The sequence below is a fragment of the Cibotium barometz genome, chromosome 38, assembly GCF_041138505.1.
Source record: "Cibotium barometz isolate CiBa-2024 chromosome 38, ASM4113850v1, whole genome shotgun sequence".
Classification (NCBI taxonomy): domain Eukaryota; kingdom Viridiplantae; phylum Streptophyta; class Polypodiopsida; order Cyatheales; family Cibotiaceae; genus Cibotium; species Cibotium barometz.
In genome coordinates, this window is record NC_141083.1 from 45909967 (window position 1) to 45935945 (window position 25979).

A 25979-nucleotide genomic window follows, 5' to 3' on the forward strand; every position below is an offset into this window, starting at 1 on the left:
CAAGCCCAAATGCTACAAAAAATGGATCACTTAACCTTGATAAGCCTTGATGCACTTTGTGGATTGGAGGGGATTGGGCTCTACAAAAGCTAGTTCACACCTCACTCTTGTTCCTTGGGGAAGCCTTCAACCTTGATATAAATAGGCATCTGATGGGCTGGTCGTTGTCGGCCAACAATTTTCAAACCCAAAAATATTATCATAAGTATCACTTAACATGTTCATATTGTCCCACATGTGTCCCATCCATTGGTGCATGTAATGGGCGCTTTAGGGCACCTATTGGGCCACCTAAATTGCTCCAGTCAATCTACACTTGCCCTCACAACCTCCATGCATCAAAGAGTCATGACTAATATCAAGGCTCAAATTTGAAGCCTTCGGAGACTTCATACCTTCTAAGGGTTGCAAAAGAAGGCCACTATTGAAGGTTAGGGTAAGCCTTCAAATTTCATCCCTGACATTGTCTGTAAGCATCTCGCTTGGGGCATGTACGTGACAACCCTCTTGCACTCTAATGACTCCATGTATAAGCATCAAGATCCAAGCCTTGTACCCAAAAAGGAGTCTTGCACCCCTAATTCCATGCCAAGAAAGAACCATGACTAGAACCAGAGAGCCCATTTAGAGCATGCTCCCATGCGACACTAGAACGTCATCGGTGAAGGCAAGTGGGATTGTAATGTGTGATTGGCCATTCCCGACTGCCCAAATGAAAAACTCACGTGTCAATGGCAGCAAGTTCTAATCACCCGAAAACTTGTTGCCAATGGGAGCAAGCTCCATCTCCAAAATCAAAGGGTTTGCGAAAAACTCACGTGTCAAAGTCTTCATCCGGTCTGAAAGGTGCGCAGCTTTTCCATGGCCTTGTTTTTTTTCTTCATTGATTTTTAACGTTTTCCGGCACCCTTCAACCACGAAACAGTGTGGGATCACGCTCTGAAAAGAGTGGAGAAAAGATTTCCTCGAGCATGTCAGAGGAGGAGCAGGTCTGCCCAATCGATTCAAACAAAGGACTTCGTTCGTTGATCAACGGTAACAATACAAAACCAAACAATCTTGCATATGGTAGATTGCATGGCATAGAATACAAAGAATGCAGGTGCGTCGATCAGAAGCTCACGATATAAAGTTTCCCAGAATGAAACGTCTCTCACTGATCTGTTGTGACAATGTGTGTGCCTGTGTAAACTTGCACAGACTTCACGCTGACACTGCATGGCAAAGCAAACAACCATTGCCTCTTCTCTGAAGGTGCAAACATTGTTATTGACTCAGAAGACCTTCCTCTCTAAAGGTGCAAACATTGTTATTGACTAAGAAGGCCTGCTTGTCCAGTTGTTAATCATGTCAATATGGACAAAAATGAATTGAACTGCTTTATGGGTAACATCTCATTTCTGTGAAAACATCAGCATCATTGTTAATTAAATATAAAATGGTAGGTGATTGCTTCTCTGCTTTTTCTACATAGCTTGCAAGTTCCAACTTCTCTAATCCCCTAATTTTCAAATGAAAGAATTCAGCACGGATGGTCTTACACGAAGAAAGTGTACAATCTGGCTGGCATAGACAAGGGCGGTTGTCACCAGAAATATATTACATGAAAAAATCCTCCACAATTGACCTCAATGACCTGTAAGAGCATACTCTGCTTACTCTCTCTCTCTCTCTCTCTCTCTCTCTCTCTCAGCAGAGGAGTTTACCGCGACGATTCAGCGGTTCAGCTTTCAGCTCTTAGCTCTCTTAGGATGTTACTATTTCTTTCTTTCTTTCAGAGTTGTTATGATGAGACATCATCATCATCAGTTGTACCTTGTTTTGGTCTCATGGGCCATTTCGGCCTTTAGGAGACGTTAATATATCTTTCTTTCTTTCTCTCTCTCTCTCTCTCTCTCTCTCTCTCACACACACACACACACACACACATTTTTTTTGTAATATGGTATATTACTAGTGGGAAACTTCCAAGTGGAGAGGGGAAAACCCACAATTGCAATACAGGAAACATAAGGGAAGTTACAAAACCAGCTGTCCAACTACGAGACAGCTAAAGTTCAAAAGCAATCAAAGAACACTGGAGCTCGTACAAGGGAAGATCTCCGAGGTCAAAAAAATCTCGAAGAGATAAAAGAAGGGATCTCCTGAAGAAAAAAAACAGGGAATATCTTGTGTGGTTGATTTCTTGCATGATATAGGGCCCAAAATCATGCAATGAAAGTATCAAATTATGGCAAACCAGGGGAAACACTGCCAAATAGCCAAAAGAATTTGCCAAAAGATTTGCCCACAAATGTCAGACAAAGGTATTCTGACAATCTGACTAGAAGAGCACAGGAATGGGGGCAAGACCATAGAAGATGATAGACTGTCTGTAACATGCGGAAGCTTTGGGGGAGATCGGTAACTTCAATGCTCAGGAATCAGCACTCTTTTCGCGACAGAATTAACGCACAAAACTAAATGAAGATGTGCAGAAAATGGAGAGAGAGAGAGGGAGAGGACACAATATTGGGTCTAAATTACCCTCTGTAGGGCCCCCACCACGGATGGTGTATTTGCTTTATTAGAATGATGAAAATCTGTCATGTGCATCATAGATGCCATGGACATTTCCAGGGCTACATCCAGAAGAGGCAGCCAGATAAAGAGTATGAACAGTAAAAGATAGGAAGAACCAGAATTTAGGAACCTCAGGTGTAGCATCTGTGGTGGACTTGGAGCAGGACAATTGGGATCATAGATGCAGTCGGCCGGCTGCCAAAAAGGACTGTTGGCTGACATCAGCAGTGCCAGAAGTGCGTCGGCTGCAGGACAGGTGGTGTCGGCTGAACCAGAAAGTAGGGGCAGCAGCAGGCGCAAGGAGGAGGACCAGTCGGATGAATTAAATAGCATTTAAGGCATTTATGACTGGCCGACCAGCAGTCAGCCAGTTCCCCATGTATTCCAAGGGCTATAAATAGGCCCACTTGCTCATTGTTCTAGGTATTCTTTCCCTCTAGGGGTTTGAGTCATTAGGGGTCCCATAGGGGATTGTTTTGGTGTATTCCACCTTTTCAAGAAGGTAGCCTAGGGCTGCAGACAAGAACCTTTTTGTGCTATAGCAATATACTGAATTTTCCAGCACATCTCTCTCTCTCTACTCTCTCTCTATATCTGTGTTTGCATCAGATGGATTCCAAGAGTGTTTAGGGCTGAAAGAAGACTACCCAGAGCTTCCGCGTGTTACATTGGTATCAGAGCAGCAGGCTTAGCAAAGCTAAACACTGAATCAGTCCCAGATGATGGTGTACAGGTCCAAGGTACAGGAAAGTACACGGATTCAAAGCCCAAGGCAAGGAACAGAGATCGGGAAGAAATCCCAGGAGGTTGGTTGGTGGTGTTCCACAGTGCCAAAGGGGATGGCAGTTCCGTGAGCCAGATAGCTTCTCAGGCAACGGTCCCAAGGGAGGTTTATCCTCCAAGGGTGATGTGAGAGTGCCAGACTCATTTCTGAGGAATGAAGTCCAAGACGGTGTTTAGAGTCAGGGCAGGAATGGATTGTGGACTTGATGGAAACAGATGCATAGATCTTCGTCAGAGACAGAGTGGTTTGGAGAACAGGCCGGGTTTTCAGAGAAAAGGGTTTACCAGGGATGGATGGATGACAGAGGGACTTCGAGAACAGATTGGGATGATGACAGTCATCCAAGAGCAGGTTGGAATCCCGTCATCAAGTTTAGCAGAGGGGGATGTCATGTGCATCATAGATGCCATGGACATTTCCAGGGCTACATCCAGAAGAGGCAACCAGATAAAGAGTATGAACCAGTAAAAGATAGGAAGAACCAGAATTTAGGAACCTCAGGTGTAGCATCTGTGGTGGACTTGGAGCAGGACAATTGGGATCATGGATGCAATCGGCTAGCTGCCAGAAAGGACTGTCCGCTGACATCAGCAATGCCAGAAGTGTGTCGGCTGCAGGACAGGTGGTGTCGGCTGCAGGAGAAAGTAGGGGCAGCAGCAGGCACAAGGAGGAGGACCAGTCGGATGAATTAAATAGCATTTAAGGCATTTATGACTGGCCGACCAGCAGTCGGCCAGTTCCCCATGTATTCCAAGGGCTATAAATAGGCCCACTTGCTCATTGTTCTAGGTATTCTTTCCCTCTAGGGGTTTGAGTCATTAGGGGTCCCATAGGGGATTGTTTTGGTGTATTCCACCTTTTCAAGAAGGCAGCCTAGGGCTGCAGACAAGAACCTTTTTGTACTATAGCAATATACTGAATTTTCCAGCACATCTCTCTCTCTCTACTCTCTCTCTATATCTGTGTTTGCATCAGATGGATTCCAAGAGTGTTTAGGGCTGAAAGAAGACTACCCAGAGCTTCCGCGTGTTACAAAATCTGAAAGAAAATACAGAAATCTTGACCTTTCTTGGCTGAGAAATCTCTGCCCTTGACCTGCAATCCTTCACCCCTTTGCTTTAGCAACTCCTTGGCTTGTCTGGCCCTTGTTTGCCTTGGCTCTTGGTGAAATATGAGATAAAACAAGCAATATACTGAATTTTCCAGCACATCTCTCTCTCTCTACTCTCTCTCTATATCTGCGTTTGCATCAGATGGATTCCAAGAGTGTTTAGGGCTGAAAGAAGACTACCCAGAGCTTCCGCGTGTTACAAAATCTGAAAGAAAATACAGAAATCTTGACCTTTCTTGGCTGAGAAATCTCTGCCCTTGACCTGCAGTCCTTTGCTTTAGCATCTCCTTGGCTTGTCTGGCCCTTGTTTGCCTTGGCTCTTGGTGAAATATGAGATAAAACAATGGGATTGTGGCTCATCTATTTATACTACTCCAAGATGACCAGTCGACCAACTACACTGCAGTCGGCTGTCTTTAATGCTGCCCACGACTGAATATTCAGTATTAATGCTGAATAAAATACTATAAATGCTGCGCATCTCTTCAAGATGACCAGTCGGCTGTCTTTAATGCTGCCCACAACTGAATATTCAGTATTAATGCTGAATAAAATACTATAAATGCTGCGCATCTCTTCCTGGCTGGCTGGTGCATCAGGTGCATGATTCAATAAAGGGCTGGGCACAGTTTGTAGACTGTTTGGGGACTGGGCAGCATGTATGGGCTGCCCCATACATGCCCTTACAGCCATAACTAGGCTATACAGCCTGTAGGCTTCCCCTAGCCTGCCCTTAGGGCTGTCCTACAGCCCCTCCTTGGCTGGTGGGTTCAGCCAGGGCCTTCCTGGCCCTCATGGGGGTGGTTTCACACCATCCCCATGCCCACACTAAGACTTGGGGTAGCCCTATGGGCTGGCGCCTTGTTCTAAAAGCAAACCCTAACTAACTGTGATCTGGCATCCGGTACCATACCAGATACACAGAATCACTGACATCATTATAGAGGGAGACTCACAGCGCGGACTGGCACTGTTTCATGTGCAGGACAGTGCACACCTGACCTTGGACTCCTGTGCAGGACAATGCACACCTGACCTCGGACGACTGAGGTGGATCCCTGGCTGGCTCGTCCCGGACTGGGCTCACATGGGACCAGTTTACCATCCCAGGTCCTGCACCTTCTGTACAGATATGTCTACGTGGCATCCAAGTGCGGGATGCACGTGACACTGTCTCACGTAGATGTGAACATCTTCTACAAGATGTTGGAGCAATACATCTTTCGGGCAACTCTCTCTCTCACACACGCACGCGCACACACAAACCCAAAATATTGGGAGACCTACATAAGAGCTTGTAAGCAAGCGCAACCACACTTGCGAACACGTATTCCCCAAATATGCTTGGCAGCCAACCACATCTGGGTGTCTACTTTGCATACATGCTCATTTATCAAGACTGCTTACTCTGGCATTGCTTAGATGAGTCATGTCGCGCGCGTGCGCGCGCACACACACACACCCCACCCAAAAAAAAAGCATGTGCACACATGCACACTGCATACCGCATGTGTATACTAACTTTTCATGCTTTTGAATTGCTGAACAGGTGCCTAGACCATGACCATATTTTGGTCTCTTGAGAATCATTTCATCATCTCCATTGTACATGGCTATATCAGAGTCAATACAGGGATGAGACTCAAGTATATGCAGAAGTACGTGGATTCACAGGAATGACCTTGTTTTTTGTTCATATCTTTAACATTATCAAGCATGATGTGCGTTCAAAGTTTAAGTGGATCCAATTATGCGGCCCACTGAAGAATGCCATTTTTTTTCCAACAAGTCTCCATACTCCGAAGAAAAAGAGCGGCAACAACCATGATCACCTTTTGCAGCACTTTGCCATGTGACGTAGAACACTTCTCTTGCAAGTGGGAGTTTTCCATTGTAAGACTTTGAGCAGAGGAACAAGCTAAGATGCAGAATTTCCACGAAGAAGATTAATACTTCCAGAAATAATGCCATGTGATATTGTTTTTCATACTGATATCAGCTGTGCATCAACAGGTAGACATGCCTCAATTATCATATATGCAAGCCAACCTGCCAGTTGCACATGGAGGTGGAGAGTGTAGGTGACAATCACATTGGGTCTCCTACTAGCATAAGTGACTCATAGCACGGACTAACACTGCTTCATGTGCAAGACAATGCACACATGTCCTCGGACGCATGGAGTGGAACCCTGGCTGACTTGTCTCGGACTGGACTCACATGGGACCAATATTCCACTCCAGGTCCTGCACCTTCTTGTTCAGATATGTCTACGTGGCATCCAAGTGCGGGATGCACATGAAACCCTTGCTCACGACTTCTGTCCCTTTATAGAATGGGGTTTTGTCCCTTTATAGAATAGGGTTCATCGTGGCCAGCACTTTGCAACATCTCCCATAGGGCCACTCTCCTCGTCTTCCGAGCGTGCCACTCATGGGCCATGTGCCTCAACAGCTTGGAAACCCTTCCTATGCGTGCACCTACACTACCCATCTGCATGCTTAACCTCACACTTTCTCAAGGCCACTGTTCCTTTATAGAATGGGGCTCACAATGGCCATCACTCTGCTAAACCATAGTTCTAATGGTCTCAAGCAGGCATGACAGATGATGCTGGTCTTAGGATGACACATGTCAAATGCTACATCCCCCCCCTCCATAGTAGCCAAGCATTTCATGAAATGCATTTCTCAAACTTTTCATAAAAATCCCACAAATTTCATGTTGCTGTGGAGTAATAAATGTTACTTATATAATAAATGCATATTTGCTCACAGAACTTATGTGCTTCCACATGGCATCCCTAGAACGAGGTATTTTGCTAAGAAAGGCAGATTTGGGGCAGCCTGTTGAAAAACCCCTAAATTTCAAAATCTGAAATTTGCTTCAAAATCAGGAAAATTTGAAATTACCACCTCAATAGCAAGGTGCACAAGGCACGAGGCTGATCTGGGGTGCAAAATACAGGACAAAAAAACAGGATTACATTTTTGAAAACTGTGCAATACGTTTTTTTTAATAAAAACTCTCCGGTTATCCTGGGTCGCTAGCTTATAGTGACGTGTTTTGATCATTAAAAAAATACAAGGTTTTTGAAACGTGTTGGCATTTGAAACACCATGCATAAAACATGTTTCATTACTTCTATCCCCCCCCCCTGCTTATCTTGGATAAGAGTCTCCACTGATCCACTTGGACGTAGTGTTAGACATAATGCTTAGTTATCCTCATTCTGGTCAACTAAGGTGCCACAGGCACACTATGGCTAATCAGTACACTTTGGAAAACCTTTCGGGATGGGCACTATGCATTTTGTGAGCCCTTGTCTAGGGTAGGGACATGTCGTCAAGCACCATCTAGGTCTAGGGTCACGTCATTGTCTTGTGCAAGCCCCACACGTGTCAGATGTAATCCACTTGCATGTTGTAATGATGTACGTTTGGCAGTTATGGATTTGGGAGAGCAAGCCCCTCACGTGCCTCCAGTGGGACTTGGGAGAGTGGACTTGGCTTGATCATGTTGACCGGGAGGAGACACTGGTTACCCCATCCTTCACATACACCACGCGGCTAGCCTGCAGGATTCAGATGCCCGAGGACGAGGGTACCTTGGCAACACACTGGCAATCACAGGGCCTCTCATAGTGTTTTCTCCCAGATTTTTGGAAGAGGCTCTAAGACAGTTTTTGGCCTCGAAAGATCACCCTCTTTCTTTGGCTGCTAGCACACAGGAGTTTGGCGGCCGGCACATGGTTGGTCATTGGCGGTCGACCAGCTGCTTGTCCGAGGTGTGGCCACCCTCAGGAGTCTCAGTGACATTGTCTTTGGGATTGCCCGAAGGCTCAGCAGGTTTGGCAGCGATTTCTCCACATTTTCACGATGGACAGGACCTCGACCTGCATCATTTCATGGGGCTGTCGCTTGGGCCACGAAGCTGAGCTTGTCATGGCCTACGAAGAGGAAGGTGGGGGGGCTAGCCCTTCAGGTCTCAACCTTCGCATTTCGGCAAGATCAGTCCTAGCCTCATCTACTGATCATCTCCAGGTTCATGCCAATGATGGGAGATCTATAGTAGCATTGCAGCTTGGCACATGTGGCGAGCTAGATGCAGCGAAGCCATCGAAGGCACCCACACTCCACCTGCAGAGTCCATCAGGAGCATTTGGCTTGATATCATTCATACCCTCCGTGACCAGTGGGGGAAGTTGCAGGTTGGCTCTGACCGCATGCGGAAGCGGCGGGAAGCCTTCTTGAGGCTCTGGCGACCTGGCCCTCTTCTCACAGATAGAGGTGGTGTGCCCACTTGGCACTATAGACCACCTATGTGGTTATTCCCTCCCCCTCCCCCTATATGAGATATCCTTCTCCTCATAGAGCAGCCAACCAAAGGAGAGGAGCATGTTTCTCCACCTCTTGATTTCTTGATCCTCACCCTGCTCATGGAGGTGAGTTTGTATCTAGCCCTTTGTGGTTGTATTTACCTATTTTCTATTAATTGATAGAAAGATCTTTTTTCCAGAAATTTTTTTTATTGAGCTCGTGCCATTGATGGCAAAACTCTACATGGGAGTCTATGGCCTCCACGTAGCAAAGCTAATGGTCTTTATTTTCTCCCTGGAAGAGATATAAGTCCTCTTTTTGATCATTTTTGGCCCCAAGCTACCACCTTCTGGTCGTGTGGATATTGCCTCTAAATTCTAGTGTGCGTTGCATTGTTGCATCACTCAACATATATATCGAAGCAATTTCCTTGCCATCCGTTGTGGCATATCTTGTGCTAGTTCTAGTTGGGAGGATGTCCATGGTTGCGAGATGTGCATCCGATTCTCAGAGTCTTCTTGCTTTGGAAGCAAGGCAAACTCTGAACTCTCACATTCCTCGTCCAGCGTTTTGTGACATATGAGGCACATGTTTAGTTCTTTGTGGTTGTATCGAGGCTTCAGCAAATGGTCCACCACTCATGGGATGAGTTTTCTATGTACGTAGGTTTACCTTCACGGTTGTGTTCCTCTTTCGAATGTAGATGTGTCCCAGTCATGAACCATTCTGGTTTCTCTCATGAAGGGTCTGCCAAGGATACAATAGAAATTCTGCTGCTAAGAAAAGTCCATCACCACTAAAGAGTGGCAGAAACTTAGGCCAAAGGTCTTGATTCTGAGATTTTGTAAAAGCCTCATGGGTTTCCCTATGGCCTCGTCAAGAAGCTTGACTATTGGATTGGTAGTGTCAAGTGAAGGTTGCCCCCACTTCTAGCACTACTTGGTAATGATGTTGACTCGTCACATGCACGCCTGTGCCATGGCTAATCCTCATCATGAACAGTAGAATCCTTGACCAAGTCAACATTTAGAGCATCATCATCTTCATTAGCATCACTAACATCAGCATCAAATCAGTAACATCATCATCAAACCAGTACCATCTTTTTCTCTCCTCTGTCTTAGTCATGTATAAATCAGGAACTTGTTCTTAATCAAGCTTAGGGCTATGGATTAAGCAGTAAAGCTTCCATGCATGAAACATTGGTATTAGAGCATTCAAGCTCAACCACTAAGCATAAGTCCCAAGGGAGTGCACAGATCCAGCAGAAGAATGTAGCAGGGTAGCAGATGGCGTGGTCTGCCAAAACAGGCAAGGCTAGAGCAAGCATTCCCTAAGGGTATGTACGCAAAACCAATACATCATTAAGCTCTCAGATCAATTCCAAAGGCCTAGCAATAGGCATGATCAATTTCGGCGGGTGATCCACCGTTGTGTTAAGGGTAAGGGATAGCAGGCATGGGGACAACAGTGGAACATATGCTCAGTTCTTCAACAAGACTTGGAAGCGGAGATCAGAAGTGGAAGGTGTTCAAAGTCAGAGTCAAAGGTAGCAGGTCAAAGCTAGAAGTCCAAGGAGGAAGGATGACAGTGTGTCCACCCCGCCATCAAGTTTAGCAGGACAGGACCGTGCCATGGCTAATCCTCAGCATGAACGGTAGAATCCCTGAGTAAGTTGACTAAGTCATCATTTAGAGCATCATCAGTAGCATCATCATCTTCATTAGCATTAGTAACATCAGCAACAAATCAGTACCATCAGCAATAGCAGCATCAACATCCGCATTAGAATTAGCATTATCATCAGGTAAGATTATTTTCATTAAGAAGTTGGATTTGGCATATGGACTCCTACTAAGTCTAGGGATCCTATCGTCGCGGCAGCCATCAAGGGCTCTCAGCCAGCAGTCGGCAACCCATGGGTGATCCTAGCCGCTAGTCAGCAGCAACCAGGTGGAAGGCCAGCCAGTGCGGACAAAACATTGAGGCATATTTTTATGAGTAATCCATTGTCAAGGGATTGGCAGGTATCATGCACACACACACATAGGACAACAAACGTGAAAGAGAGCAAACTGTTGGTGAGCAATGAATCTATGTGTTATCCATTACTCTTTTTTGAGGCTTTTTTATCTGTGGTACAAAATATGGCTAAAATATGAGTGCTAACTACGCGGGTTACATGTCCCGCTTATTCATCGTGCACTGTGACCTGCCTATGTGTGACTAGTGGATAAAGGCGAGAGTCGCTTGATATCTCAACACTACCCCCCAAGCTCAAGTCACGAGGAAGATGAGTGCTTGAGCTTGCATCACTCAAGAAATGTACTCCCATACTTTGGCGGAAGTACTCTAGCTTCTCCTAGGACAATGCCTTTGTAAATATGTCTACAACCTACTCCTTTGTAGACACATGTTGGAGATCAATGTCTACAACCTACTCCTTTGTAAATATGTCTACAACCTACTCCTTTGTAGACACATGTTGGAGATCAATGTCTCCACTTAGAATGTGTTGAGTTCCCTCTTGGAGGTGTGGTAGCCCATAACATTTTTGGCGCTGTTGTCGGGGAAACACCTTTGTTTCTTCCATCCTCTTGGAGTTTCAGCTCCCATTGCATAAGATTCATGATTGCCCTTGCATTTTGGTAGTGCATTGTGTACAAAATGAATGATAGTGGACCTCTATACCGGGTCAACCACGTCATACCCAATCTACGCCAGCAGGCTACACATCTAAATGGCCTCACATGCCGCAACTGCTGCCCATGAAACTGCACTTCTCCCCAGGCTGAATACATAACCTGACGTTGATCTCCTGTTATCTACACTCCTGCCCAATCGGCATCCATGTATGCATAAAGATCTAGTTTTACATCAGCTATGTAGTGCAATCCATAAGCTAAAGTATGCTTAACATACCGCGTGATCCTCCTGACAGTATCAAGATGTCCCTTCCAGGGTGTCTGCATATACTGGCTAACCGCACCGACTGCATAGCTAAGATCAGGATGAGTAATGGTAAGGTAAATCAGGCTGCCCACCATTCTCCGATACATATTCAGGTCCTCAATAGCATCACCCATATCAGTTGTCATACGTGTGGTTTGATCTAACGGTCTTAAAAAAGGCTTACAAGCTGTCATCCCATACTTGCCCAACATGTCTAAAGCATATTGTATATAACATCCATACATCATCATCTTCCTTGATGACCTCTGTTGGAGGGGTCATCTCCACTGTTTTGGGTGCTTCCCCGCTATTCCTGCACCTCTGGAGGACCTCCCCCAGCCGCAGAAATTTTCCCATATTTTTTTGGGATTTTTCCACATTTTTTGGCACCTTTTCTGGCATATTCCACATTTTGCCCCAGTCGGCCTGCTTTATGTTGGCCAACTGGGCTCTCTAGGTGCTATATAAGCATGGGCTTTGCCCTCAGTTGTATCATCTCATTTTTCCACATATTCTGGGATATTGGCTACACCTACGGTGTGCCTCGTGCTTCCTACTCCAGCTTTGTAACCACCTTTTGGTGTATATGACCTTCCTTCAGTTCCTGTGCATCCTGTATTTGTTGTGAACTTCAGTTCTCTTTCATTGTTTGGCACTTTGTCAAAGTATCTGAGCAGGTTCAAGACTGAGGATTTGCTAGACAGCAGCTACATCTTTTTTTTTCCAGAGGAGGTGGGCTGTAAAAGCCTCTACATGCTGCGTTTTTTTACCGACAGGCTGCATTTTCTTCTCCAGAGGGTGTGCTTCTGCCCAGGTTGCGTTTTCAGCTTCAGAGGGCTGCGTTTCTGTCCGGACAGCCTGCAAAGGCTGCGTTTTCTTCTACAGGAGACTGCGTTACTGCCCAAATAGCCTGCACAGGCTGTTTTTCCTCCTCAGAAGCATCTGCTCTCTGCTTGGACAGCACCCTCTACCTTTTCTATCCCACACTCTCTCCCACCCTTAAGAATCCTCACTCTCTTTCCTACTTCTTAAACCTTGCAGGCTGCATTTTTTGACACTTCAGAGGAGCAGTTTTCCATAAGATGGCTGCAAATACCTTCACCACTCCCTAGTAGTTGGACTCCAAATTTAATGGCTCCAATTATCCCCAGTGGAAGGATGCCATTTTTAACCTTCTGATGGGTCTTGATCTTTGGCGGTTCGTCGATGCTTCTACTCCAAAGCCCAACCCCGCAGCTAACTCACAAACTGTGAATTCCTAGACCAGCATGGATCTTCGGGCACGCACAATCATCTCCTACAACTTGAACCAGCCATATCTCTCATAATTTTCCGATATGGATATAGCTGCCCAAACCTCTAAGGAATTATGGGATGCACTTACAACCTGTTTTCAGAGGAATACTTACAGCCGCAAGCTTCATTTAAAAGCCCAACTCAATGAGCTGAAGATTACCGAAACGGATGATGTCATGGCCAAAGTGCAAGAACTCAAGAAGATCCATCAACAACAAGCCATCTTGGGAGTCCAAATCCCCGATGATGACTTTGTCATTGAGTTACTAGGCAAACTTCCTCCATCTTATCAATCCTTTAAAGATACCATTGCCTTTCGCCTTGTTCTTCCCCCAGTGGATGCGGTGATTGGCATGCTTCAAGACAGGCTAGATCTCATGAAGATCTCTAACTCTTCTCCTACTGAGTCAGCTTTTTCAGCCAAAGGGAAGCCCAAGTGGCAACCCAAAGGAGGTAGTAAAAACCGCGGCACTACTGTGGCAAGGCTGGTCATCTTCGGCCCAATTGCTAGGAGGAGAAAAAGTCAAAACAAAAGGACTCCGACGACAAAGAATCCAAATCCACAGACAAAGATGTGGCCTTTGTTCTAGTCGAAGAGAGTGCACTTCATCCACTGAGGCACAGACTCCTACCTCTCTTGAGGATTGGATTGTGGATTGCGGGGCTACTTCTCACATGACTCACAACAAGGATATCTTGGAGGACACACTCTGTCTCTATGCAAGTCCAACTTGCTAACAATCAATCTGTTGATACACCAATTATGGATAATATTCCTCTAGATACTTCCTCGAGGAGACCCCAATACTTGGAGAATGTCCTTTATGTTCCAAAGTTATCCAAAAACTTACTCTTTGTCTCTAAGATAGCCTAGAAAGGTTGTGGCTTTTACTTCGATGATCAAGTTTTGGAGATCATTCACAGAGATTCTCATAGGATTATTGCTCGGGGCATACAAGAGGGTGGTCTTTACAAGATCACCAGTTTTCAGGAGGAAACCAATCCTGATTACTCTCATCTGTTCCAACTTCTAGCCTCTCATCAGGCTCTTCTCACAGAGGAGGATACTACTCTTTGGCATGCCCGTTATGGGCATCTTCCCTTCTCTTCACTAGAGCTTCTTGTCTCCCGCCAAATGGTGGAAGGCTTGCCTCAACTACCTCGGATGTCAGGCATCTGCTCAGCTTGTCTTCAAGGCAAGCAACATTGGGATTCATTTCCACAGGAGGCCTCTTTCAGGGCTTCCACCGCTCTTCAGCTTGTCCATATGGATTTGAGCGGACCTATGACTATAGTCACACCTGGAGGAGCCATATATTTTTTCTTATTGGTGGATGATTTTTCCAAGAAGGTCTTGGTCTTTTTCTTTTCCTAGAAATCTTAGACATTTACAAAGTTCAAAGAATAGACATTTACAAAGTTCAAACTTGGGGTTGCTATGGTGGAGGCTGATACTAGCCTCAAAGTCATCAAAGTGGGCTCCAACAATGGTGGTGAGTTTACTTCTTGAGCATTCACTGACTTTTGTACTTCCCACGGCATACAGAGACAGTTTTCTACTCCCCTCACTCAACAGAACGGGGTAGTAGAATGGAAGAACATGACTGTGGTTTCAGATGGTTGGATCTCTTCTTTCTCATTCTCAGCTTCCTCAAAAGTTTTGGGCTGAAGCAATTAACACTGTTGTGTACATCATCAACCGTTCCCCCACAAAGGCGGTCAATGGGAAGACTCCAGAGGAGGCATATTTTGGGAGAAAGCCATCACTTTCTCATTTCCATGTCTTTGGATGTGATGCTGATGTTCATGTTCTCGACTCATCAGACGAAGTTTGACTCCAAATCCACCAAAATGATCTTTGTCGGCTACAGCGAACACTCCAAAGGCTTCCTGCTGTGGGATCCCAACAAAGAGAAAGTTATAAAATCTCGGGACATGCACTTTGATGAAACCCCAGAGACTTTCAGATCCTCGGAATCACCAGCAGCTTCATCAACTCCTTCCTTGGTTCCACCCTCACCATTAGTTCTTACCTCTCCTCCGCCTTTGCCGAGTACCTCTTTCCCTCCACGGTGGCTTCACTCTACATTGTGGGATTCTCAAGTCCCTTCTCCAACCATTTATCAGTCTGGGATTGCTCCTTCTGGATTGAGCAGATCTGCCAGATTACAACCCCATAGTGTTGGCATGCTTACAGTTAATTTTGCAGTGACATCATGCGGAGCCTTCTACACCAGAGGAGGCGGAAATGGATGCCATTAATAGAAATCACACATGGAAACTTGTTCCCCGCCCTTCTCATAGGAAGGTTATTGGCATCAAATGGACTTATAACGTGAAGTTTCTTGCCGATGGTTCACTCGACAAATATAAAGCCCGCTTGGTGGCTAAGGGCTATGCCCAAAAGGAAGGCGAGGACTTCTCGGACACTTTTGTTCCAACCGCTAGGTATACCACTATTCGCATTGTTCTTGCCATTGCTGCTCACTTCTCTTGGCCCATCTTTCAAATGGATGTCAAGTCTGTCGTTCTCAACGGGGACCTTGAGGAGGAAATAGATGTTGAACAACCCCCTGGCTTCATCCGCGATGGCTTCAAGGACCATGTTTATCTTCTGCGGAAAGCTCTTTATGGCCTTGAACAGGCTCCCCGAGCGTGGCACCAAAAGATTGATGCTTTCTTTCTCTCTCATTCCTTTGAAAGAACTCTTGCGGACAGTAACCTTTATGTTTTGATAGAGGAGGATCACATTGTGATTATCATTTTGTATGTCAATGATCTTATTCTCACTGGATCCGACTCCGATGGAACTGCTATGATTATGGATCTTCTGAGTCATACCTTTGAGATGACCAATCTTGGTCTACTTCACTACTTTCTTGGCATGGAGATCTGGTAGTGCCCACAGGGATATTTCTCTCTCAACAAAAATACGCTTCTCAGATTTTGGAGAGGTTTGGTATGAAGGACTGTCGCTCATTATCTTGCCTTATGGACCCAAATCAGAAGTTGAGTAAAAACGATGACTCTCCACCCTATCATGATCCTACTCAGTATAGAGAGCTTGTTGGCTCGCTTATTCATCTCACCATTACTAGGTTTGATCTTGCTTACGGCATTATTATCCTCAATAAGTTTCTTTCAAAACCACATACTTCTCATTGGTAGGCTGCTGTTCATGTTCTCAGATACATATAGGACACCTTGACACATGGGATTTCATATGGCCCTAGTCCTGATTTGGTTGGATATTTAGATTTTGACTTGGTAGGTAATCCAGATACCCAGAGGTCTACGATGGGCTATTATTACTTACTTGGTACTAGACTTATTTCTTGGCAAACATAGAAGCAGCCTATAGTTGCCGGTTCTTCAACAGAAGTGGAGTATCGGACTTACTTTGAAACAGTCAAAGCGCTTCTATGGCTTCATCAGCTGCTTGATCATCTACATGTACTTCTCTGATGCTTACTGTTGTCTACTCCGATAGTCAGAGTGCCATGGCTCTTCCATTTGAAGTCCAAGCACATTGTTGTTCATTATCGTATGATTCGTGACTACTTGGCGCTCGGTACCTTAACAGTGAACACTGGAGTATTGTCCTACTAGGGACAATGTGGCAGATATCTTCACCAAGGCGCTTTCCAGACCAACTTTGGATCACTTACTTCCACGCGCGGGTATCGGTCCTCTTCAGTGGAGTTGAAGAGGAGGTGTTGCGGGTTATCTCCATTGTTTTGGGAGCTTCCCCGCTGTTCCTACACCTTTGGAGGAACTCCCCCAGCCTGGGAATTTTTCCCATATTTTTCTGGATTTTTCCACATTTTTTGGCAACTTTTCTGGCATATTCCACATTATGCCCCAGTCGGCCTGCTTTATGCTGGCCGACTGGGCTCTCTAGGTCATGGGCTTTGTCCGCAGTTGTATGATGTATCATCTCATTTTTCCACATATTCTGGGATATTGGCTGCACCTACGGTGTGCCATGTGCTGCCTACTCTAGCTTTGGAACCACCTTTTGGTGTATATGATCTTCCTTCACCTGTTGTGCATTCTGTATTTGTGAACTTCAGTTCTCTTTCATTGTTCAACTTCAATGCCTAGAAAAAACCGTAGCTCTCCTAGGTCTTTCATCTCGAACTCCTGTCGTAGTTGTGCTTTTACCTGAGCAACCATTTTCTCGTTACTCCATGTGACAACCAAGTCATTGACAAAGAATGATAAGCACCTTGTCACTCCTCCACACCAAGGAAAACAATGAGGGATCGGCTGGACATGCCAACTGCTGCAAATACGATGCAATATGACCATGCTATGCCCTAGGTGCTTGCTTCAGCCCATAAATTACTTTCCGCAATCGGCATACTCCGTGTGAATATCTCGGGTCTTCATATCCTCGTGGTTGTGTCATATAGATTTCCTTTGTCAACTCCCCATTCAAGAATGCATTCTTAACATCCATCTGATGCATTCTCCAAACAACGATTAGCCGTAGCCAATGCAACCACCAAACATGTAATAGTCATATTAGTGCTTCCAATTCCATGTGATTTCGGGCTCACCGGAGCCAATACGGTGCCACTAAAGTCACTGATTTGTGGCTGATTTACACAGTAAGATCAGCCATACTTCTTGCATTCCGAACCATGCCTGGTTGCCTTACACTGTTCCGCAACCTGCCCGACCAAGCGTTTTCATTTCCAGCTTGTGTAACTCTGCTTCCGTTAGCAGATGATGCATTCATAGCTGGCTGTCCATAGGCCTGTGCGTCAAAGCATATCATCAATCATATCCAAGGTTACATGAGTTGGCTTGTACCAAGTGCTGAGCTCATCAAAAACTACAACCAACGCAATCAATCATCTTCATCAACCCAGATTGGCAGCAGCCCTGCTTCACACATCATCGATCATCAAGCAGCTGCGATTCTGCCCCACAGCATACACACATCAAGGATCCACACATCATCGGCCCTCTACCCCCTGCGCAGCACACCACTGCAGCAGCCTGGCACAACGCATATCATCATCGAGCTTCATCAGCAACGCGGCAACCTGCTCTCACAGCATCCAGCAGTTCTGCAGTTCGCCGCCTGCCCCTGCTTCACCATCTCCACACGGCGCTCTGCCCCCTGCGCAGCACACATCAGCGCCCAGGTCAGCGCAGCACCCAGTCCTCACACACTGTTGCGTTTTGCAGGCTCTGCTCAGCATCCATTCAGGACCACCCCTACGTTCGCAGCCCTCTACATCTCACAGAGTGCCACTGCAGTCCTTGAGATGTGAGCCTTCCTCATCACTAACCGAGCCTCTTGCTCTGACTTCGTCCTTGCTTCATCGCTGATCTACTTCCTTAGGGTCACCTCACACAAAGGCCCTCTTGAACTGGATTACATTCACCATAATACACATATTCATTCATCCATTTCATGCTGTGTTGATTTGCTCCGATCTCTCACACATCAGGTTCTTTCGTCCTTTTGCCCTCACAGAGAACCCTAACTATCTGAATCTTCAGGGGTTCTGAAATGGGAGTGTATGTTCCAGCGATTGAGCCAAGAGTCAACCACCTCCTTGGTCCTCTCCTTCCTTTCACCCGCAAAAGCCTCGGGTGCAACCTTGCACAAGAACAGCTCCACCAATCACTACCCGCCATTGAAGTAAAACTACTTGATCCCTCAAAAGCTGAATATCTTCCTGTAACTCAGCTCGGAGTTTTGCCATCGGCTCCTCCAAGTAAGTTTTCTCTACCACTTCTACCTCCTCTTGCACCTCCATGTGTTCCGTGACCCCTGAGGATGATCTTCCTCATGGTGGGAAACGTCATCAATGAATCGGAGCTGTGCCGCCATGGTAAAGAGAGAGAGAAAGAAAGGAAGTGTGTGCTATCGCAAGACACTTATGTGTCTGATTTTGAAATTCACAAAAGTGGGAGGAAAAAACAAACGCTTTTGACGCGAAAAACTAGAGATATGCATGCGTGACCCACTTGTGCTCCAAGCACGACAGGTGAAGAATCCTTGCAATGGGCTGCCTTCAATCGATTTCTTCATGCACTGAGGACAAGTGATCTAGGGCCTCCCCTTTTATGGGAGAAAAACACCTGAGTGCTTTTTTTTTAGTAACTAGGTCTTCTTTTTAGCTGTGCATTAAAAAATGCCCCTCCCTTGCATTTTATAAAAAATTGCAGATGCTTTTTTAAAATAAAAATAGCACCAGCTTTTCTCTAAAAAAACAGGTCGTACATCCCGCCATCTCCTTCTCTATCCTTCTGGCCGCCTGGCTGCTTTTCTGCACACACTTGCTCCATGGCCCTTACGGCCTGTCTCAGAGCCACTGGTCGTCAGTTTGTACATGCTGCAGCCCCTCTGCGCATCTGTTACTTGGCTGCCTATCTATGCACAAACTACTGACTGCACTCAATTTTGCGTGCAACAACAGTGTGCATGCCGCGTTGTCTGGCCTCTTGGTAATCTGTACATGGCCGCCCCTTCTATGCGCACCTGGCTGCGCATATTTTTCCTTACTGCAGCCCATGCAAGACGATCATGCACACACACTCAAAAAAACAGGCACAAACCTACTACAACACTGACTTACCAGAGAGAGAACTAGGGTTTTCTTCGCAAAACAGGGATTTCTGGGACTCTATGCACCCATGCCCTTCTCTCGGAATCCACATGAACTGCAAAACCTAAAAAATCATCCACTTCTTAGCAGATGATCCAAACACATATATGGTGATAGAGATACCTGGATCAGGAAACCTTGAAAAAAACATAAACAACACACAAACCTTGCTTTTTCCTCGCCTCTACAATTAGGTTAGCTTTTATACCAACTAAAAGGGACTCTTCCTGAAGGATCACCTAATACATAGGCATAAACAAGATTAGTACAAACAAGGAAGGGTGCAAGCAAGCTCACCACCCAACGATCGGTTCGCGTCCGCAAACCTCCCCCAAGCTAGGGGCTAAGGTTCCACTCCGACAGGTCCATGTCAGTCAGCCTTGGCGTCCCATACCACCAATGCCGCCCACCACAGGGCCCTCAGCAAGACTACCCGTGATCCACCATGTCCATGGTAGGAGTAAGCCTCTTGGTTTAGGTCCAGACCATAATGAATCAATAATAACCCAAGACTCACTTATATAGTGATTATTGCTCCTATAAATAGCGGTCAAGTCCTCATAAATGGCCAATAACGTTGGATTTATTGAATCTGAACCTTAGCCACCTGAATCTGCCTGCTTTTCCTAATCCCAGGGCTCCCCTACCCAAGGGTTAGTGTTAGGTGCATAACATGTCAATCTATTGCTATCTCTACAAGGCATAACAAGGTGATTGGGTTTAGTACTGGATCCTCCATATGTGACTGAAAATTTGTCATTGTTTTGGACGAGAGAAGCATGCCTTCAAAGTAAGACTGCTACATAAGAATGCCAAATACCATACTGTAAGTGTTTGCAAGTGCAACAGATCAAAAAAAGTCACTCTAGCTCTCACATTGTGGTTAGTGTTCTCCATTTAGCAGTAGTTTGGCTTTGGCTCAATAAAATAATAGAGTTTCAGCAAGACCTTATCAGGATGATTTCCTTCCAATATTCCCCTGCCATTGATGCAACTGCTGCAGTTGTACCTGCTGCTGCTGCTGCATGTATGCATTATAGGTCACAACGTTTTGGTTCATGTTCAGGTTCATCGAAGCAGGCTGCAAATCACAGGGGCACATGTATAAGTGTTACCTTGTAAGGCCTAGAACAGAATGAGACTCAAGCCTGGCACTGTGTACCCTTAAGCAACTACTCAACAAGTTAAACATACCTGAACTTGGGAGGGTGCTAGATAAATATTGTAAGGATTCATAATGCCAGGATTTTGCAACTGATCACGTGGCTGTAAACCTGCTGCATATGGGGAATGTCCAAGAGACGGTTGGCCAGAAAATTGTGGCATTGGCATTATCGTACAACTAGTACCGACAGCAGCCGTGTTGACATCCATCAAGCCCATCCCCATCCTCATACCCAAGTCTACTCCTGCTCCCATGCCCTTATCCATACCTAACCTTATTTGAGGCAATGGCGTCATCTGCAAATGCGGCATACTCATAGTGGGAATCATCCATGAAGGGAGACCTATTCCAGTTCTCATGGACATGACCTGCTCACATGCACCCAAGACTGCATTTCAGAGTGGCATAATGATAAAATCGATGTACATTGAAGCACCTTGTAATGATATATAAACTGAAGGAACTCCAAATACTTCACATGGATGTCATGGTCAACGAGCAAACCTGCAACTGTGATTGAAGAAGTTTCACATACTCAATGACTGCATCAAGCAAGGAAGCTTTGTCAGGCTGCACAACACAGCATCAGACACAAGGTCTCAATGCTCTGAGTTTCCAGATATGCACAATACCCCTAAGTTGTCATTCAAGATCTTACAGGGATCCAAGAGCCTCACCTTATTCGCGCTAGGAATGAGCTCTTGCAAAGTCTTCAACTTGTCATTTATTTTGACCCTCCGTCTCTGAAATTAAAAAAAAACACACATAAGGCGTGCATCATGCAAAGGTGTGAGCTCTTGCAAAGTCTTCAACTTGTCATTTATTTTGACCCTCCGTCTCTGAAATTAAAAAAAAACACACATAAGGCATGCATCATGCAAAGGTGCGGACTCTCTTCTAAGACCCAAATATGGTGTCAAAAATAAGCTGTAAGATAAGATATCATCGAGTGCAATAAGATACGATATCATCGAGTGTCAAAAATAAGCTGTAAGATAAGATACCATCGAGTGCAATAAACAAATGTGTTACTTAAAGTGTCAAAGCATACTTTTTCAGATTGGTTGTGCATCTCTGCAGTTCTCATCCTCTTGGCATTTAAGGGTGACTTTTGGTTGTTTCCCATTTCCTCAACATCCTGCATACACCAATTTGTAGTTCCAAAAAACTCAGAGGCCAAGGAGAAGCTATACATCCACTATCCTTAGAACATAGACAAGAGCTAAATCCGGGATTACCTCGCTTTGGTATTCAAAATCATCTCCAACGCTCAGTTTCCTCCTTTTGGATGTCATGTGTGTTTCTTTGCCACTCCTCTCAGTGCTACTCCCAGAGCATCGAGAAGGAGATGTCACAGTTTGATCAGCTATCTCTAAAGTCTCTAACCCTTTCTGAGATAAAATGATAGCACTATTAGACAATCTTGAGTTGATGATAGTGTCTTTGCAGAGGCTCATTCCTTTCCTTGTTTCAGCGACAGAGCTGGGTGGACGTGGTGGGGGAGGCAGCTCTCTCACCTGTATTCCAACACTCTTTTCTAGTTCAACAGAAGAGCTATAGGAGGGTGGAGGTAAGGGTAAGGGTAGGGGTGGGGGTGGGGGTCGTGGTGGCAGCCATTGTGCCTGCATTCCGCTGCTTTGGGTAGCACCCAATTGCAAATGTGCAATTTGGGTGGCTCCTGGTTCTTGGAATGTCCCAAGCTGCCCACACTGCTGTCTCACTCGCTCTACATTTGTTGGACCGCTACTCTCCCCAACTACGTGCAAACTGGCCTTTGTGTCTACAACAGGCCCGGAGAAGAGTGAGAAGTTGGTTGCACCATACTTCCCTGCCGGCACTGACGGCGTGAAGACAGTGGCTGTATCCAAAGACTTCAAAGCTGGAAATGGCACAGTGACATGACTTGTCAATGAAATATGATGCCGGGAAGAACCCTGGCTAGGGTTATGGCTCATTTCACTTCCCATATCCGAGGACCTCAAAGTCATATTGGGGGAAGAACCTCCATATGAAAGGTTAACTAGGGGAAGAGAAGCCTGCAGTAAGGCTCTCTTTTTATTTAAAACCTCTCCCTCAGAGTCCAATCTACTCAAGAGCGCCACCCCCAAATGAGAGGTAAAGTCTGCGGCTTGGTCTCTGCCAACAGCCACAGCAGCATCTGCACCTGCTACCTTACATCTTGCTTCAGCTGGACCGCTGCCACAAGATTCCTCTGCTTCTCTAGTGTGCTTGGATAAGGCGGCACGACTATTCATTGCTGAAACCCCGGGGTTTTGAGACAGAATACCGCTGGACATGGATCCAGCAGTGGTAAAAGGGGCATACTGAGACTTGAGGCCAAGCTGATTGAAAGAGTGCTTGACTATCTGAACATTGGGATCGGGCAAATCTCCAAACAAATTCGAGCAATAACCCCTGTCCAAGGAGTCATCGACAGGGTAATGCAGCCAAGACAGCATTTCATCTTCATGAAAAGTGGGGTGGTGAAGGGGAGCGTCTCGAGAGCGCACTGATTCATTGACGATGGCATTCAGGGTTCCATCGTTGACAACCATATTCAATTTTGATGGCGCAGTATCTCCGTAAGAAGGATTATCGGGTCCGCGGCCACCATCACTGCCTTGCATCGTAAACTGTTGCTCCAGCCAAGTTAAATGATCTGGCCCAACAAAGGGTTAAAGTTAGAGAAACTGTGTTGAAATTGACGTTAATTGGAGAACATGTTAAGGATTAGTGCGAAGTTAAAAACAAAGGGCCTGCTGATTACATGCTCAAGTTCGGGTTTAAGTTAAAGAGACAGACAGAGTAAGGTTTATTTGGGTTTGAGTGTAAGTACAGACTGTGGCAGAGCTAGGGATTTGAGTGTAATAGAGCAAGAGTTTATCCTGGACCAGATTGTGAAGCAATGCACAGAGAGAGAGAGATCTGCTAATGAATTTGCCCATGCTCACTTCCAGCCGGTGTCTTTCACCGCCACATTTGCGGGGTCTGGCACTGTTACCCTAACTTACTGCGCAGGTTGTGCTGTAGTTTCGTGAATAATCAGACCTTAATTGAGAAGCGGACGGAATGCGCGTGGAGAGAGCGGAGAGCTTCTGTAGGCGCAGACTTTGATGGTGAAGGCTAACAGACCTGGGAGGAGAGGAGTCTTATGGCTGCTGGAATTGCAGGAATGGGTTGCAAGGAAAACGTTGGCAAAATATCTCCTTACACTGCGAGAAGTCGAGGAGCGGCGCGATGCAGAACAGAAGAAGACGAAGAAGAGAGAGACAGAGACGTCGCCGGTGCCGATACTGGCCGCCGGTGCGATTCGCGGTGCGGCCAAATTTTGACTTTGGTAAAAGAGGTATAAAAGGCACGGTGCATTTAAGAAGTGTGAACTCGGGGTTATAAGCAAGTCGTGTGCCCATGAACCTATGAAACGTGTGTAATGAACCTATGAAACGTGTGTAGCGCAGCGGTAGAGTATTCGCGCAGTTACATGGGGCACGGGTTCGAACTCGGGGTTATAAGCAAGTCGTGTGCCCATGAACCTATGAAACGTGTGTAATGAATCTATGAAACGTGTGTAGCGCGGCGGTAGAGTATTCGCGCAGTTACATGGGGCACGGGTTCGAAACTTGGCATGGGGTTGAATTCGGGCGGGCTTTGTGTTGAACTCGGGCACGCTCGTGTAAACTCAGGCCTTTAAAATCTCAGCCATAAAAAATACCTCGGAATGCTCGCCCAACTTCCATGTCGTCTCGATGCCATGCTCCCCACTTCTTAAATGCATCGTGCCTTTTCTAGTCGAGGACGGGCACCCTTGCTCTTCGAGTTCGATAAAATATAGCAAGTTTTTTTTTTAATTTTAGTGTAATTTTGATTGGCATTTTATAATTTTTGCAAGTACTTTACGGCCAAACAAGTTACTATGAAGCCCACCATATATGCTAACTCTATAAATATAATAACAACAACAAACATTAATGTTTTAATTTGGGAGATTTAAGAAACATTTGAGAACTTGAGGCTCAAACATTAAATCTTTCAGTACCCAAAAAAAAAAGATTATCAAACAACATTGTGAAGGAGGATTGTTATAATGAGAAGGGAATGTGTTCGGTACTACAGGAACCAATGTTAATGTGAGCTAGAGGTGGCATATTTCCTCCCAAGAAAAAAAAATATATTTAGGAATGTGCCTTCCCTTTGAGTAATGAGTTCCATGTTGTGATGTTACATAGTCTCTGTTTTAGGTTTGCTTCTTATTATGGCAGAATCTGTTTAGAAATTAAATACATTGAACTTTATAACACCACTTATATATTGATATCTCCTCTATCTTCCACAAATTCAAATTATAAAAGCTAATTTTTTTAAATTAAGGAAACCATGCTATGAATTTTTCAATAGCATCAAGCATGTACAACTCACTAATATGGTATTGCACGTAGATGGTCCTTGTGTTTTAGTGAGTGGGCGATAAGATGCCTAGGTGAAGTCGAGACACCAACAAAGTTTCTTCTTTCACTTTTCTCCATATGACGTAATGCCCCCATAGCATGCAAATAGACCCTTAACAAAACTTTAGAATAGGATTTTTAAAGGTATTAAACCATACACCTGTCAATGATAAGAGATAATGTGTAATGAGGTGTGATTGTTGGTGGCAACAACGAGCTATGGCAAAGGAAGTTGTTGATGGAATGGGATGCCTTGACATAAAGCTAATAACAAGACTACACATTTGATGTTACCATTGGTGTCAATCATGTTTTCCTATCAAGATGCCACTAATGAGTGTTAGGACTAGCTTGCCTTGTTGATGGTGTAAGGTCTCCTTCTTGGGAAACTCTAATTCTAACTTAGCTCGCATGAGCAAGAAGAAGAAGATGAAGAGCTTCCCTAGCATGGCATACTTTACCACCCAACCATTATATATACAAGTGGCCCTAGGTATCTAATGTGTACCTTGTTAGCCACACACCATACTCACACACCCCCTATTTCCCCACTGGCACCCCTGTCGCCATTGGGTCCCAAGCACTATGGGCGTGTCCCATTGCTAGCGATAACTTGTAAGGGTCATAACATTCTTTTCCCTTTTAGGAATCGTCATCCTTGACGAGACAAACTCTCAAGCACCCCTCACAAAAAAATTTAAGAAATTTCAAGGAGT

The 25979-nt window shown here is 45.3% G+C and overlaps 1 protein-coding gene across 1 annotated transcript; it reads right to left on the reverse strand.

The window, feature by feature from the left end:
- Positions 1 to 1330: 1330 nt before the first annotated feature.
- LOC147616786 (uncharacterized) lies at positions 1331 to 24134 on the reverse strand. The gene is made up of 8 exons (XM_086777847.1): positions 23951 to 24134; positions 22057 to 23477; positions 21870 to 21956; positions 21496 to 21561; positions 21323 to 21388; positions 20848 to 21186; positions 20602 to 20734; positions 1331 to 1636 (listed from the first exon to the last, which is right to left on the reverse strand). The coding sequence occupies exons 2-7, from the start codon at positions 23443 to 23445 to the stop codon at positions 20606 to 20608; spliced, it is 2076 nt and encodes a 691-aa protein (XP_086633973.1). The 5' UTR covers positions 23446 to 23477; positions 23951 to 24134; the 3' UTR covers positions 1331 to 1636; positions 20602 to 20605.
- Between the last annotated feature and the right edge of the window lie 1845 nt (positions 24135 to 25979).

Coding starts and splice junctions, on each gene's coding strand:
- LOC147616786 (XM_086777847.1), bottom strand. CDS start 23,445: ATGCAAGGCAGTGATGGTGGCCGCGGACCCGATAATCCTTCTTACGGA. Junction 21,389..21,495: donor TCATTCCTAGCGCGAATAAG/GTGAGGCTCTTG, acceptor TGTGTTGTGCAG/CCTGACAAAGCTTCCTTGCT. Junction 20,735..20,847: donor TAGCACCCTCCCAAGTTCAG/GTATGTTTAACT, acceptor TGTGATTTGCAG/CCTGCTTCGATGAACCTGAA.